General features: G+C 49.1%; 5 protein-coding genes across 5 annotated transcripts; 2 read left to right on the plus strand and 3 right to left on the minus strand.

Annotated features, from left to right (window-relative positions):
• Positions 1-1384: 1384 nt before the first annotated feature.
• On the plus strand, positions 1385-2539 carry BKA67DRAFT_653760 (uncharacterized protein; the record flags this gene model as incomplete). Its single annotated transcript, XM_046106434.1, has 2 exons — positions 1385-2295; positions 2356-2539. The coding sequence occupies 2 exons, from the start codon at positions 1385-1387 to the stop codon at positions 2537-2539; spliced, it is 1095 nt and encodes a 364-aa protein (XP_045964721.1).
• A 5627-nt stretch (positions 2540-8166) lies between these two features.
• BKA67DRAFT_530681 (uncharacterized protein) lies at positions 8167-8658 on the plus strand (the record flags this gene model as incomplete). The annotated part of the gene is made up of 2 exons (XM_046099276.1): positions 8167-8235; positions 8290-8658. The coding sequence occupies 2 exons, from the start codon at positions 8167-8169 to the stop codon at positions 8656-8658; spliced, it is 438 nt and encodes a 145-aa protein (XP_045964722.1).
• A 622-nt stretch (positions 8659-9280) lies between these two features.
• On the minus strand, positions 9281-9829 carry BKA67DRAFT_530682 (uncharacterized protein; the record flags this gene model as incomplete). Its single annotated transcript, XM_046099277.1, has 1 exon — positions 9281-9829. One exon carries the CDS (start codon positions 9827-9829, stop codon positions 9281-9283), a length of 549 nt encoding a protein of 182 aa, XP_045964723.1.
• Positions 9830-10724: 895 nt separating this feature from the next.
• Positions 10725-11495, minus strand: BKA67DRAFT_548568 (uncharacterized protein; the record flags this gene model as incomplete). Its single annotated transcript, XM_046101523.1, has 1 exon — positions 10725-11495. A coding segment is annotated over exon 1 (176 nt), but the record flags the coding sequence as incomplete, so codon positions are not given.
• Positions 11496-13417: 1922 nt separating this feature from the next.
• On the minus strand, positions 13418-15024 carry BKA67DRAFT_509029 (triose-phosphate transporter family-domain-containing protein; the record flags this gene model as incomplete). Its single annotated transcript, XM_046097203.1, has 3 exons — positions 13418-14247; positions 14305-14590; positions 14695-15024. The coding sequence occupies 3 exons, from the start codon at positions 15022-15024 to the stop codon at positions 13418-13420; spliced, it is 1446 nt and encodes a 481-aa protein (XP_045964725.1).
• Positions 15025-15802: the final 778 nt, after the last annotated feature.

Genomic DNA, 15802 nt, shown 5'->3' on the forward strand with positions numbered 1-15802 from the left:
GGGGGCGCATGGATGTTTCATACTAATAGTGCATATGTAAGCTTCAAGCTAAAACGGCACTGTACATAGTAGCTTGAGTATTTCCGCTTCATGGTAAGGCTGATACTGTAGTTGTGGACGGCATCCGCAGCCACGAGACTATAGACGCTTGACTACAGTATACACAGTAGTCATGTGCATATGTGAGCATGTCTACATGTACATGGTCGACCAGAGTCGAGACGGACTGTATTGCTCCACAAGGTTGTTCCAAATATTTGTTGTCCGAGTCTTCCATCCTGTTTGTAATCAGCTTGCGATAAAGGTATCCATGAAAGGGTATCCATACTTCCTAGCTCAACGTTAAAACGTCATTGGGAGCGCTTCGAGGCATGTTGCCCCGAAAATGTCGCATGAGGGCCCCGCCAAAACGTGCCCCATGCGAAGTTGCGACACAGGAAGGCTCTCCGTAAACGGACTGGCGCTGGCGCATGTAATTGACGCAGGTTGCTGCGAGGCTGCAGTCGCCATGGTCAATATGAATACATTTGCCGCAAAGCTTCCCGCTCCACGCCATCCAGAAAGAGGCGAGAGTCATTTGCCGCCATGCTTCCTATTCATCCCCATTAGCCGCGAGGCGGCCATATCATGCACTGGTTATCGTGAACTGTTTCCCGTTGCGTTCAAACGAGGAAATTCACGCAATGGCCAAGCTTGGCGCCCGCCCACGACGCTCAGGGGCCGGCCATCGGGGGTTTCGTGGGATTCATCTCCGTTGGCCTTCATGTTTAGTCATGGTACGTAGCAATGGCATTGTTATACTGACGATGGAAAGTATAGACTGTTTTGTTTTGTTATACTCTTTTCTTGGCCACTTGCGCATTGCTTGACCAGTTGGATTGGGACGCACCTGGTTTTAGTGCGTGCATGTAAACTCAATCGCAGCCAGGCGGAAATGGTTTGCTTTGTATTTCATGGTGCATAATGCTTGTAATGCTACCTTACGGATCCATAATCCGTAGACTGCCTGTAATTATCCGTGTGCTCTCCCAGTCTACGCACCGCCACAGACAGTATTGGGGACGCCACAAGTGATAAGAGCCGATAAGACTGATACTGGCGCCTGGCTTTTGGGTGGCATTCGATGCATTCTTCGAGGTTCGGAAACCAAAAACTCCATCAAGCATCACGTCACTCGAGACTAAACCACACGGGCGGCAAGCAATCAAACCGAACACAACACACATACAGTTATATATACACACATACGTATACACCCATTCGCCCTACACGTTATTGCGCCTGCGCCGCTAAATAAGAAACTGAGCAAAGTCTCATTGCTAGGGCTGGGCTCATAGGTACGTTCTTGAACCGAACAAGTTCTACGCGTACAAGCAAATTCATCATGGCCTATCCTCCTGCTCCAGGTGCCACCAACTCGTCGCTCCCTCCGCGTCCGCCGCCCTCCAAAGTCTCCGGCTTCAAGCCTGCCTTTTCATCAGCAGCACCAACACATACATCCAGTCCTGGCGTCTCTGCCAGTCCCTATACCCCTCCCACCTACTCGAGCGCCCCGAGCTATCCCGGCGCACCAGCTACTCAGTATGGCGCTGGTCGTGGCACACCCTACCAATCATATCCTCAACAAGGAGCCATGAACTACAGCCAGGGCTACCAACAGTCAGGTTACCCGCAAGGCCAAGGCTACTACGCTACAGCAGCACCCGCAGACAGCAGCACATATGCCGCAGCTCCCCAGATTCGCAACCCATTTCCGGCACCGAGCGTCCAGGCGCAGAACAGCGACTATGACCCCGACATGGCCGCGCAAATTGCCCAATGGCAAAGCGCATACGTCAAGGACCCCAAGGACGCAGGCGCGGCAGCAGCCGCAGCAGCAGCAGCAGCAACAGCTAGGCCGGGGGCGCCAGCAACGACATATTCAGCAAATCCCACCGCCACTCCCAACGCTACAGTGCCAGCAGAGGGAGAGAAGAAAAAGACGGTCGTGAGAGAAGGTGGAGGCAAGAAGTGGACCGATGACTCCTTGTTAGAATGGGATCCTGCCCACTTGCGATTGTTTGTGGGTAACCTAGCTGGCGAGACAACAGATGAATCTTTGGCCAAGGCCTTCTCACGTTGGAGATCGTTTCAGAAGGCGCGTGTTGTTCGCGACAAAGTCACGAGCAAGAGTAAAGGATTTGGTTTCGTTAGCTTCAGCGACCCAGATGACTTCTTTCAGGCTGCCAAGGAAATGAATGGCAAATATATCCAGAGTCATCCAGTCGTGGTCCGCAAAAGCACAACCGAAATCAAGTATGTATCTGCCAAATCACATGGTCTGACTAGATCGTTTACTGACAACTGCCACAACAGACCTCACACTGTCAAGGACAAGCGTAACAACGGGAAATGGAACAACAAGAACAAGAACAAAAATCGCAGTGGCAACGGAAACGGTGGCAGCGAGGGCAACTTCGAACCTGGCCTTGGTCCTGCTAGTGGAGGGGTCGTAAAGCCGGGCCAAAAGACCAAGAATGGTCTCAAGCTTCTTGGTTAATAAGTCGTTAATTTTATAATTTTGGAGCAGTATCAGAAGCGGAGCCAACCATGAGAGCTCGAAACTGAGCTGCCGAATTTTTTTGTCATATTCGATAGAATTCGGTAGACGCTCGGAGAGATCGTTGATATTCGATAATTGCCAAGAACTGGTTAGTTCCCTCCTAGTCTGCCAGAACAGCAATCATTGCTCACACGAATTTACCAGTCGACTTACAGGTGGAGACTGCACCTTGTAGGCGACTGTGGCGTTGGTTTTCGAAGGGCACACAGTCACTGAGAAGAATCGACTCGGATGGATGGGCACCCCAAGGGTTAAATCACAACTAATGAGAGCATTGAATAGCAAGTCACCTTTACATGATGGTAACAATCAGCCTCAAATTAAAACAATATGAGTTACCTTTCCCATTTAATAATCTTCTAGGCCGTCTAACTTGCCAATTTTTGGACGGTTGTAACGCTTGAGCAACCTAATTTGAAAGAATATACCTAGGTCAACCGTATTGGTTGTAGGCACATATTGCAGAATTGTTAAGCACAAAAAGCAGGATAAGATCAAGTTTTTAAAAAGCAACCGTCACAAATAGGCGCACAATATTCATACCAAGTGAGGTTTCCATGAAGGGGCAAGTTCACAAATAAGGCGTAAAAACATGACACTGGACGGATTGTGTATCACCGCTCATGAGCATCATTATCATCCCCCAGAACGTGACACGGCTGGCGTGCAACCAAGGCACAATATGACCATCACGCTTGTGTTCAGTTAAACAAGAGCCAATATGTAAAATATTGGGACTGCTAACGACACTTGTCTTGGGGAGAGCTTTGATCGTAAGGTGATGCCACGCATGCTTCCTAGTATCTCAAGCACATTGGATGAGAGAATCATGGTATGGAATAGCTAGTGAATAGCTAGTTCTAGTCCGTTCGAATGTGTCACATGGCTGTGAAGTTGTTAAGGAGGAGTAGATGGCTAGAACACCGTACATTTTGGAAAGAGGATAAATGCGCCAGTGCCCAACCTCGAGTTTGAGGCAAAACACCATCTCGGAACACACCAACTACTCAACACACTTGACCCTAAGAGCATCAACACTCCTGACGAATACCAACATCAAGTAATATTCCTGTGCTCCAAAATATATATCTATTGACCAATCATTTGACTGCCATGAAATTCACCACTCTCATTAACAGCTCTGCTGTCATTGCCTCCCTCGTGGTTGCCCTGCTTGTGACTGGCAGTCTAGCCTCAGTAAGTCCCCGTTTGCCTATGCTAATGTACCTTCCACTTTTTCACAATCATGACTGACCATGCCCTTTTCTGCAAATGTCCACTCCCAAACTCGGGGCTCGTCAGTGCTGTCCCACCAGCAACCCTTACTGTTGCGGTGCCCCTTTCTGCGGCATCTGCACAAATGAAGTCTCCGTTGAGAAGAAAGATCTTTAAGTTGAACAATGCTGCGATGATTCCCAGAGGTCCCAAAGGGGTACTGCGGAATGGCATCAAGAGCGAAACGATTGGTGGTGTGGGTGGGATCGGCTAAGAGTTGTTCTGCAACCAGGGTTCACCTGAGGCAGGCAGATATGATAGGCGATACGATCCTCACAGATCAATAATACTTGATTTTGCACATGATTTCGTTCTCGTTATTATTTTTGGACAGCTTTTGGCATCTATTCATAAACAAGTACAGAGAAATTGGCAATACGAGTTGTTCGTTGCTGTTGTTCGGAGCATAACGACACTCTCCTTTCAGTTACTCCGTAAATCTTGTGCAGCAATGCCTCCTACAAATCATACTGATTAGTACATGATTCAATAGTGTTACTGTGACTTGTTGCTGCTGTATTAAGTAATGCCATACTCACTTCCCCAGCATATGGGAGTGAGCAAAGCTGAGCGCCACCACAGATATTTTTCTACCAACAATGGAACAAAGAAGGGTAAATGCCTGCGCAGTCACACATTCGGTGTTCCAAATACAGACAGCCCGGTCATGTTATTCTGAGCTGGCAGTGATTGGGAAGCTGCACCACATGTCCGTCCGAAGACTTGCATCTTTGCCGACTCAAGCTTTGTCACAATTGACAATTTACATTGATTCTTAACGTTCTGGTCGTCCTTTCTTTGATATGAACAACCAGGGCCAAGTACATTTGGTAATATCATTCGAAGATGCTTCAGTGTGGGCATCCCTCACAGGTTTGTTCTTGGAATTGTTTCCTCGGGACTAAGGTCAACAAAGGTAACGTCGCTGGTACGGCACACGTATAAAATGACGGAGTCCACATTCTGTCACCTCGTGGACTTTAGTTCAGGTATAGATGAAGACTTAATCACAGCACTAATATCTATAAGAGGGTAAGAATAAAACTAGAATATATGTACAGAACCGTTCCTCTATCCGTAATGGTATCATGTGCAGGCTCCGGGTAACTTCAGCACGGTGCAGCTCTTGACAATTTGCGTTGCTTTATCCAAACGAATATATTGTACACAGTTATTTGCCCTAGTTAATGTATAAAATAGTCCTTAGAATATGGAGTCGAATTGTCTTCATGTTCCTTCATTTCTATAATTTCAAAAGACCTTGCAAGATACCCAAGCAATACAGTTGACAGCCATTCACTATGTACTCAAACAACTCCACCTTGTAATTGAGAGCCGCGCGGCTCATGCACCCGCTTCCAGTTTGGGCTGCCGACAACGGTAATAAGGATCCAGATTACTAGGTGATTTTAGCAAGAGTTTGAGTCAGCCTCAATATGACCAGGCTACGACTTTTCGTGATAGGTTATGGTCATGCACAGTAAGACACGCACCAGAGTCTACTTTTGCGGCGGACCTGGTGACGAGAATCCCCACAATCGGGTACCCGGGGAATCACAGGCATCATAACGACGCCCTTGAGTGTATCGTCTATATAGACTATCGTGACACGGGTAGCGTAGGTATTGTTAACAAGGTAAACAGAGCTGTTGCAGAATTGGATAGATACATGAATCTCATACCCACAGGGCCATCCTGAAATGGCAAAAGCTAAACTCATGGAGCTAGAGGAGGCATGAATGGCGGAGCTAACAACACTGTTCAGACAGGATAACATTGTCCGCGGTCTGGAAACAAGACGCGTGCGTATCGCGGGCCACGATAGCGATCGTACTTGGCACATTTTTTTTTTTGGATATCTCCTTCATATTGGTTGCTCCGTTCGAAGGGTCTTTCTAAATGTGCTATAACGGTCGGTCTGGCGCCGATAAATGTGCAACCTGACGGTTTATACCGTGCCTTGTTCCAGAGCGTAGTGGTCAGGAATGAGGGGTATCATACCATATATCCTGCTGTGATCTAACGAGTAAAGGAGATAGTTGCATTTCTCTTCATGGGCGAACATAGTAGGACAGAGATGTTTCCAACTCACAGAATTCTAAATGTGAGGCGGTTTCACAGCTTCGGAAGGAGGCCCGGGTCGATAATGTACTGGATAAAATGCATAATCTGAGTGAAAAGCTATCTCCGCGGATAGCAACAATAGGAAGAATAACAGCCGCTACATTGGTGGAGGTCGAAGGATTTGAGTCCTAGCGCTTTCAGAAGCGTGCCTTGTACGCACTGCTCCAAGAAGCAGTGTATCATATCCAGCTTGATGAAGGCTCAAATTGGTTGGCGGAGCGAATTGCATATACCACACCGAGTTTCCTCTGGGCTGCCGGAGGCGCTGACCTAACTCCACCGAGTGGGCAGAATAACTACGGCTCTGCTTAGACCTTCCGGCGACAAAATAAGATATATTTTTGGTGAAGAGATGGTCTTGTCCTGAATGTTCTTAGAGCATCCGGGTCTGAACCTCTCCGAGGAGTCGCAGATCGACTTGCCAAGCATAGATGGCAAACACCCCTGTATAACATCGGGTAACGCCTCAGCAACCAAGTTCCAGTTGGTGTGAAGAACTACACAATGGAATATATGTAAATGCCACGCTTCATAGGGCCACGGCTTGACTAGTAAACCGGATCGAGTCTGAAGAAGTGGACCAGATTTGTCTGTGGCAACTGGAACATGCAGCGATTCGGACCTATCCCAATGTGGTATTGAGCCGGATCAACCAGTTGGAAGTGTGGTGGCAACAGACATGGTACACAGCGACAATAACTCCGAGCTCAATATTGGGCCTCGCTCTGTTCTTGACAGATTGGCTCTGCAATTTTGAATCAGTTGTTCACCCAGTATTATAGGCCCTCTAGGTGATGATTGTATCTTAATAGAAGAAATAAAGAAGCAAAAAATTCCGAGTGGCCTTCAATAGGGTTTCTTGTTTCTGTCTAGAATTTTCTTGACAAGAGTTAGCCCAAGTGAGAGCTCCGAGAACACGAGGTTCTTCTCGTCTCCTGGACTTTCCCAACTCTCCTTCCTGCTCTAGTAAATCAGCTGTTCGTGGCGGCAAGGATCCACAGCGCCGTTGCTGTGTATATTTGGCCGCTGAAAGCGCCAGCTATGGAACTGAAGCACTACTATGGTACTCGATGGCCCAAAAGATTTAGTGTCGTAGTGTAAATTGACTAAGATTAGAGACACGGAGGTCGTGACCACATGCAGTCTGTTAAACCATCCCGGAGGCTGGGAAGGGGAACAATGGGCAAGACATGGCGCTGCCGTTAATATGGGTAAAGGCACTATATTCAATGGGGCATCCTATCGCTGTCGATAGAATTCTGACCAGCCAACATATCGCCATGTGAGTTGCTTCTCCGACATGTCATAGAATAGAAGGCTAGCCTCGTACTATTCGATGGCGTTTTCACTGGATCGGCGACATGAGGAGTCACTGGACAGATCCAAGATTGGTCGTCGGCACTCGCTCATCATTGTCACCTCATAAACAGGTAGCGCGCCGAGGAACTTCAAATATGGACACTATTGCTATGCATGTCTACTTAGTTTGGGAACACGCTTAAATCTTAAAGCACAATGATACAAGCACGGCTTGACCTGAATTGTACTCGGAAAGGCATGTGCGCACATGTTCGTCAATACCGATTGGCCGAGTTATTTCGGGTTAAGCTTTTCTGTCATAGTCAAAAGAATGGGTCGGTCCAGATTGACGGGACCTGTACACTATGGCCCCAAGTATAATCCGAATAGTGAAAACGTGGGGGAAGGGCTGATGGCGTGATTGGGCTGAAAGGAAACCTCAATGATGCGATAGACGCTATAGGACATTGTGGCTTGACCTATTGAAGGCGCCAGAACAGACTCAAATTGGTAAATCGCGCAAGGCTAAGCCATTTACATGACCGTACTCCTTACGGACACGCCAATGATAGTATAGTCGGTTTTCATTTAGCCCAAGAAGAACTGCGGCATCACGACCGCTTGACAAGCCACAGCCGCCCAGCTTATGGTCCAGACTGGCCACGATGAAGAATGCGGTCTAGCAACCATGATATGATGTAAGGGGTGGTGCAAACAGCGATGAAGGAACGAGTCTGGATCAGAACGTATTGAACATAAATAAAGCCCAATGGCTCTTCGAACAGGGCTCACTCGATACTAGCCATCAGCACATTCATATTGCATCTCATCCTACCATTACTTCAAACGCATCTACATCAGACAAAATGTTGGGCAAGAACCTTCTGACCCTGGCAGCCCTTTGCCTATCCGCCAGCGCACACGTGCTGAATAACGTACGTCAGAGAGAACACTTGTGTTCATAGGACACGATCTAATTCAACAAACAGGGAAACCAGTACGATGTCCGCCAGGCTGCAACGACCACTATTACCACTTCGCACTCGGGTTCTACAAGCATTGCCAGCTCGACTGCTCACAGCTCGTCCTCCAGCCATGCCTCTAGTGCCAGCTCAACTCACGCCGCCATAAGCTCAGCCGCGGCAAGTGCCTCCAAAGCCAGCAGCTCTGTTTCCGCCGCAGTATCCAAGGCTTCATCTTCGGCTGCGGCGGCTGCTTCTTCTTCTGCTTCGAAGGCTAGTGGCACGACTTCGTCCGCTGGTGCTACTGTCACCAAGTCTGGTTCTGCTGCAGTCGCTGTCAATGGCGTATTCGTCGGTCTGCCGGCCGCGGTGCTTGTTGTGGCCATGGCTCTGTAGATTAATTGACAGGTTACGATGCAAGGAATGTTACGGAACAAAGTTATATGAGAAATGACGGGTACGGGGACGGGATTGATATTATACAAGTACATAGCATACTCAGAGTTTAGAACTGTTTATCAGTTTGGTTGGATGTGCGAGCCCATACTACAAATTAAATTGAAATGCTGATTGATTACTTCCATACTGGGCGTGACACCTCTTTGTTCTTATTTTGAGTAAGGCCATTATATATAGGCAGCACAGAAATATCGCATTCATGCCAAAGACCTGAGTGCCATTACTTGCCAATGTAACGAGTCCGACAGGAGGAAACCCAGCACATAAAAACACAAATATTAGCAACAAAAGAGGTAGAGTATGTTGTTTTTAACGTCTTGTTTGCCCAATCAGCTTCGCTTATTCTGACGACGCACGGGTCAAATTCTAGATCTGCTGAATTCCTAGCCATTGACTACATAGTTGTAATTTACAGCATAATAGTATCTTACGAAATGCCCTATGGGTTTGTAGGAACAAACGACCTCACAAAATTTATAGCATAGCGTGTGAGCAATCGGGCTCTGGCTGTCCAGATCGATGCGATTGCGTCGATGCTAACCCTTCCCTTCAACCGTTCTTAGTTTGATCGCTGCACTCTCCCAAGGGACAGCTTGATTATTTTCAGTTCTTTCTGGAAAAATTCGACTTCGGGGAAGACCATGCAAAATGTTTCCATTATGAACTGATTTAGTTTCCAAAACATTTCTCCGTGGCCGCCGTTTGTTGCAACGTCTAAGAGACAGCCCACATAAGAATCATCGCAGGTCAGTATACCAAGGGAAGCATGACAGAGCTCGTGTACTATAGTAGCAACTATCACCGGAAGCGAAAAAGGGCGGCGAATGTGCGGGGCCCATTCAAAGATCCTCATTGTATTGTATCCTGGGCTCCAGTCGCCCCCGACTATCCCAGCTTCACGGGGGTAGCGTAAGGCATTCTCCCCACGACGCACAAAAACAGACTCGAGTATAGGATCTGTCGGGCGGCACTGGGCCCCGAATTTACCAACAACAACGCTTGTTTTGCTTAGAAGACCCCAGAGGAAAAGCCCATCTATGGCGGCCATGTAAGACGTCAATAGCTCCTGGGCATCATCGTCACTTAAAGCCTGTATGTTCGAACACATGTCAAGTCGAAATCTCCGTGAAAATATGCCGAGACCACGCCTTTTGACAGCGTGTTTTGCCTCGGCCTCAATCTCATTTTCGCCGAGTTTAGACCAAGTTGTGACGGCTCGCACACGAAGTCTTTAGAAGTGCATGGAGAGTCAAAGGGATATGTCCAGAAATCTCCCCTATACAGCTTCCAGTTGGACTTCCAAAATTCACGTCTCTTTTTCAGTGCTGCCAGAAATCGATCAAACTCTTCTTGTGATTCCATGATACTGATTAAGGCGTAGTTGGTTTGCGGCTCCGAGATCATAACCTCCCACTTTTCATTCCCGACTAGGTTAATTCACTCTCCCGTTTTTCGTATAAGAGGATTAAATACTTATTTACCAAAAAGCTTTCTTGTTTGATGACAAAGAATTAATTAGCCGTCAAAGCAACATTTAAAGGCGTTGAGGAACTGGACTGCCAGATTTTTCAAGCATTTGTGGTCCAACCACTGCTTTGTGTTGACAGCATGAAACAAATCCGAATAAATACAAGTTCCTGATACTGTGCTACTAAGTAGGACTACGGTTAGGATTGTGGCAGTGTAGCACCTGCCAAAAGTCTAATCACACATAAAGCTAGTTGCGATCGTATTTTGGTCAGATCAGGTGGAAACGACGACGACAATGACGACAACAGGGTAATTAATAGAAAAAGTTAGAACACCTCATAACTTCTGCGGGCACCGGGTGGTGGTCGTGTCAATTACTAGAGTCGCATGGCTTTATGCTAGGGTTTCGTTCAACTAGTCTGGAAAGCAAAGTTGCTGCATCCGGCGTAACGGCATACAATCACCAAAACGCTCTGCAGCATTTCGCGAACCCTCAGGCACGAAACTTTGAGCTGGACATCGTTCAAACATTACGCTACTCGTCATCTCTAGAAACAAATATTCTTGGCATTGTAGCTACCTAAGACAGCTACCCTTCTGTCATGTCTGGACCTGAACATCTATTCTTCATCACAAAGATATTTTCAAACAGAGACGGCACTGCTTTCGGTTTATAGACCCGCGCAAAAAGAATATCACGCGAAATCCAAGCATCTGTTCTTGAAGGAAACTCTCGTCTACCAAACATCTTTATTTTAAGGGGACTCGCGGATGCTAGGTGGGTAACTTCTTTCCGACGTCAACTACGGCAACGCTTGATAGCGGTGCACCATTCTTCTTTTCGCCAAGCGGGGGCTGAACACGCGATGTCCACGGTTGTCCTCTCGAGAGTCGGCAAGTCGCCTAATGGCGGCATTGCGGTGTATGCGACGCAAGACATCGAAGCTGGTACAATCATCAACGAAGAGCAGCCGATCATCGAATGCCAAGCCTTCGCATGGGCAGAATGGGGAAGACAATGTGGTCCGTTGGTGGCTTCTTTCGATGTATTGGCACGAAAGCAGAAAAGACGTATTTTAAGTCTCCGGGAACACTGTTCACATGAACAGAGGACTCATCTGACCAGGGCCGTGGACCGCCTCATAGAGGGTTCGGGTCGCCAGCTATGCATGCGTGAGAAGTACATCAAGCTGTTTTCCATCATGCTGAACCACGCACGTCTGGGTATCAATTCAAACATGGTGTTTTTGTTCCTCGCAGGCTCCCAGCTCAACCACTCGTGTGCACCCAATGCTCTGACAAACATGAACCACGTTACTGGTTCCGAGGTCATCAGAGCTAGGCGCCGTGTTCGGAAAGGCGAGGAGATCACCGCCTCTTTCATAAAAGTATGGGCAGAAGATCACAAATCCGTACTACACAACCTCTATGGCTTTGAGTGCCAATGCCCGCTGGTAAGCAACTTTGAAACTCATCTCCTATTCTTCTCGGGGGCCTGTGCGGAGTGTATATCTGCCCGCCCATTCAAAGCATTGAAGCCTTTTGTCCCCTTTTCACATTACTCCCGAAGATGCTTACTGGCCCCATTACGAAGAAGTCATTACTGACCCCAAATGGTGTAGTGCAACACGAACGACATGACCATGAACCAAACACTTCGCGCACGCTACGAGGAGGCATTCCGAGAATTGCAAGCAAAAGAAGGCAATGCACCTGGCATATCATCGCGCGAGGAGAAGCTAGAATATCACACGGCCAAGCTCGAAGCGCACCGACTCCTGGGGCCTTCCTGGGAGCTGCTACGAGAAGCCACGATGGTGGTGTTGATATGCAAAGATCTCGGGTACAAGACAAGATGCGTCGAGGCCCTGGCGATTACTGCCGCCAATGCGTCGATGGTCCTCGGTGCCGGCCACGTGATTACAAAACGTGTGTTCCTGGACTACAGCAGAGCATTCTATAGGCTCTCAAAGGCCGCTCCCATCTATGTCGCTTCTCAGGTATTGGCTATCCTACCATGAGATGCGTCCCGGCTTCACTGGTAGGCGTTTTGCAAACAACCCTAGCGATATACAGGAGAGATTAACGCTTAATGGCCAAAGAGGGTGCAGGGAGGAAAGGAGAAAACACAGGAGGAGCAAAAGACAACGGGATGGATATTGTAACCTCCCCACCGAGATTGTCTTTACATTATGTGCTCATCAGGCCTCGGGGAAGCGGAAAGGGAGACGAGGGAAGACAAAAGCGGGCTGGCGAGGGTCTCCACTGATGAATGAGATACAGGCTGGTCCTTTCACGTCAGGCTCAAAGCGTTTACAGTTTTGAACATTAATGTTATTATTCTCATCTCTTCTTGGAGCGGTATCATACCGCTGAGAGCCGGGCCATGGTGGTTGGTCTTGACACTGCGAAACGAGGCTCGATATGGCCTCACCTTGCCCTCGTCCGGCTGGCAACGCGCGAACTTTCGGGGTGTTCACGGCTGTAGATGCCCTCCCCGAGATGCCGATCCCCTACCGGCGAGGTCGGGCAGGAGGCTCTCATGCCAACCTCGGTTCGTCACCCCCTGGAAGTTGACACATACGGTGGTAACTTTCACCCGCTGGTTTTGCCTGTTACCTAGGCAAGAGCAAAAGACCGGAAAAGCGCAATCACGCAGGCCAGTCGATTTGCCGCATATGCTAGCTAAGATGGATGTAAAGATCAACTAAATTGGTGTAATAACAAACAGGGAGTCAGTAGCTGCCGACTCCTAGACAAAGCGTGAACTTGTCGTAGCAAAGGCCGTCTCCGGTCTGGTGAGGGCCAATCATCTGCCCCCCATGCATGTGCTTTGAGCATTTGAATATCCACAGAGGACAAGGGAGGGCCACCAGTTGATGTTTGCAGTGATTTAGCCATATGTTGCTTATATTATGTTACATTCTAGCCGAACATGAGCCCAGGGCCCCTACTAGACCGGGCTGCTTCGCTCATGCCTATATAGCTAGTGGGTATAATTCTAGACCTCGTCAAACTTTCTCTAGCATCGGCCGCACCCGTAAGAGATGAAGGCCAGCGGCACCCTCTCGTTAACTCCCTGAAACATCGTCTTGATCCCTCCTGGGCGAATTGCTAGCCAGGACATTGTAGCCGAGTACGGTCCGATAGCACATCTCAATAGCTTCGAGTATATATGTGGGTTGAAAACATCTAAACCACCCAACGGTCCATTCGATGCCACCCCTCAATGGACATTCTCACCGACCTTTGGCGACCTACCGTCCTCAGCGTGCGGCTTCGGAATACTATCACCGTCCGTCGTGAGCATGTCCTCCCCTTCGCTATGCGCCAGCAACCCGCTCTCTTCCTCCTCGCCGTCACTCAAGTCGCTGCTTGAGCCGCTCTCTGCTTGTTGATATCCATGCTTGTTATGCGCTTCTACCTGAGCGTCATTCCTCATCTTTGTGAATTTGATCCAGTTGTAGCAGCCGATGGCCGCTATCGTCACAAACAGGCCAGAGATGTTAATGGCCGTCAGTTTGTCGTTAAAAACCAGAGCCGCAGCGCTGATGGTGACAACCTCTTTGAAGATACCTGCAATAGACAGCGTAACGACGCTGCTGCGCTTGAGTAGTGCAAACTCGGACGCTGTCATTAGAAAAGCGATAGTTCCGGGGAAGATCAAGATCAGTGGCGCGCGAACGGGTCCCCAAGCCTCGCTCAATGCCTTCAGGCCTTCGATGAGCTGCGGAAAGCCCTCCACGGGAATGGCGATGACGATCAAGGTGAGGAACATGATTGGCGCCAAGAAGAAAATGCTAGAAAAGGGGTTCGAGGTCGCGGGGTTCCGCAGAAGCAGGATCTGCGTAAGACCCCAGCGAAAACCGGAAAAGAAGGCGGCTGAGATGACAAGGAAAAAGCCGTTGAGCTTGAACTCGACCTCGCCAGCAACCATCATAACAACGCCCAGCGTCATTGTACCGATAATGGCTACAAGTTTCCAGGTTGGTGTCTCGAGGCGGAAAAGAAAGGCGAACAAAAGGACGAAAGCCAAAGAAGAGGATTTGCACATGGCTGTGGTCTTGTCAGTAACAATTCAGGCGATACCGTGAGGGGCAGGGGGCTACAAACTGTAAAATGTGAGCGTGATGAACTTCAGCGACGCATTTCCCAATCCAATATCCAAGCCCGTGGCGGCGCCACAAGGTCCTATCCGTGTCAAGTAGAATAATTTTGTCATGAGCGGCCGATCGGGATCGGAATCATGCCTCAGGTTCTGCCCGGCTCCCGGTCGTAAGGAGGGCATGAAGTACAGCACTAGAGCCGCAAGGGAAAACTGTACCAACATGTGCGCTGATGTTGTAAATAGGGGGAAGGCAAAGTTGAGGTTCTTTGCGTCAAACATCCATTTGTTATACTGCATATCAACAACGTGTCAGCAATGGATCTTGTGTTAAAAATATTTGGCGGAGGGAGGGGCCACAATGGCAAGAGGAAGGACCGAGACGGGCGAGAGCTTACCAGAGATATAGATAATGAAAATATATACCATAGTCCAATGAGCAGGCAATTTATGGCGATTTTCCGTGCGACGTTCTGGTCTGCTTCTCTCCTCTCCTCATCCGAGATGTTCTTTCTGGCGATCCTGTTATCCAGCCTCTGATTCCTCCTCTTCTTTGCGCGCCTCCTCTTCCGGTCCTTTTTTGTGAGCCCAGTCTCCTCGTCATCCTGTAGATCCTCGTCACTGAAACTCTTGTCGGCGTCTGACTCCTCGGATCTCAAGCCGGCGCCTTCTCCACCGCGGCCGCTGAAGGTCTCCTCTGAGATCTTGCCGTCCAAGCCGGGGTCCATGGATTTTCGTATGCTCGGGGCTCTTGCCCTACCTCCTGGGAGAGGACCGCCTGCGCCGCCTGCGCTGGACGTCAGGGTGCTCCTCCGCCGGCGATGGCCGGCTGCGGGCGTCTTGATCTGATCCATCTCTATAACTTCCGTACCACGTCCACTGACTCCCGTGGCACCATCCGCAGGTCGTGGTTTCCAATTGGCCGACTGCTGAAAGCTCGTAGTCGCGGAGGAGGCCGAGGACGGGCTCGAGTAGTCGATGTTTCCGGCTCCGTTGGCGGGGGGCAGGACGAGTGAGACGGCTCGGGTCCTCCTTGAGGATTTCTTGGTCGAAGGTGGCCCAGATGGTGGTGGTGTGAGGCTGTAGCCGTTGCTTGTGCTTCTGCTCGGCACTGATGTCGTCTGACTGGCGGTATGTGGTTGTTGTGGCAGTGGCAGTGGTAGTGGTAGTGGTAGAGACTGAATGTGGGTTTGGCTGGACAAAGGGGAAGGCATGATAAGTGGGAATAAGGGAGTGTATGCAATGTAAATTTCAAGGTATCAGTAGTAGGCAATGATGGGATAACGGCACATGGCACAGGGGCCGTGGACCGTGGACCGTGGACCTTGAGCCCTTGGGGGACCTTGCTGCTTGCTGCTTGCTGCTGATGCTGCTGACGCTGCTAATGCTGCTGCTGCTGCTGCTGCTGCCGAAAGTGGACTAAACGGATGTGATCCATGGGAAAGTTGGGGCTTCTCTGCTTTCTGCTTGTCTGCCTCTCTACCAAGTATGCGGGTATGTAATCAT

This window comes from Truncatella angustata (genome assembly GCF_020726525.1).
Source record: "Truncatella angustata strain MPI-SDFR-AT-0073 chromosome Unknown BKA67scaffold_1, whole genome shotgun sequence".
NCBI lineage: Eukaryota > Fungi > Ascomycota > Sordariomycetes > Amphisphaeriales > Sporocadaceae > Truncatella > Truncatella angustata.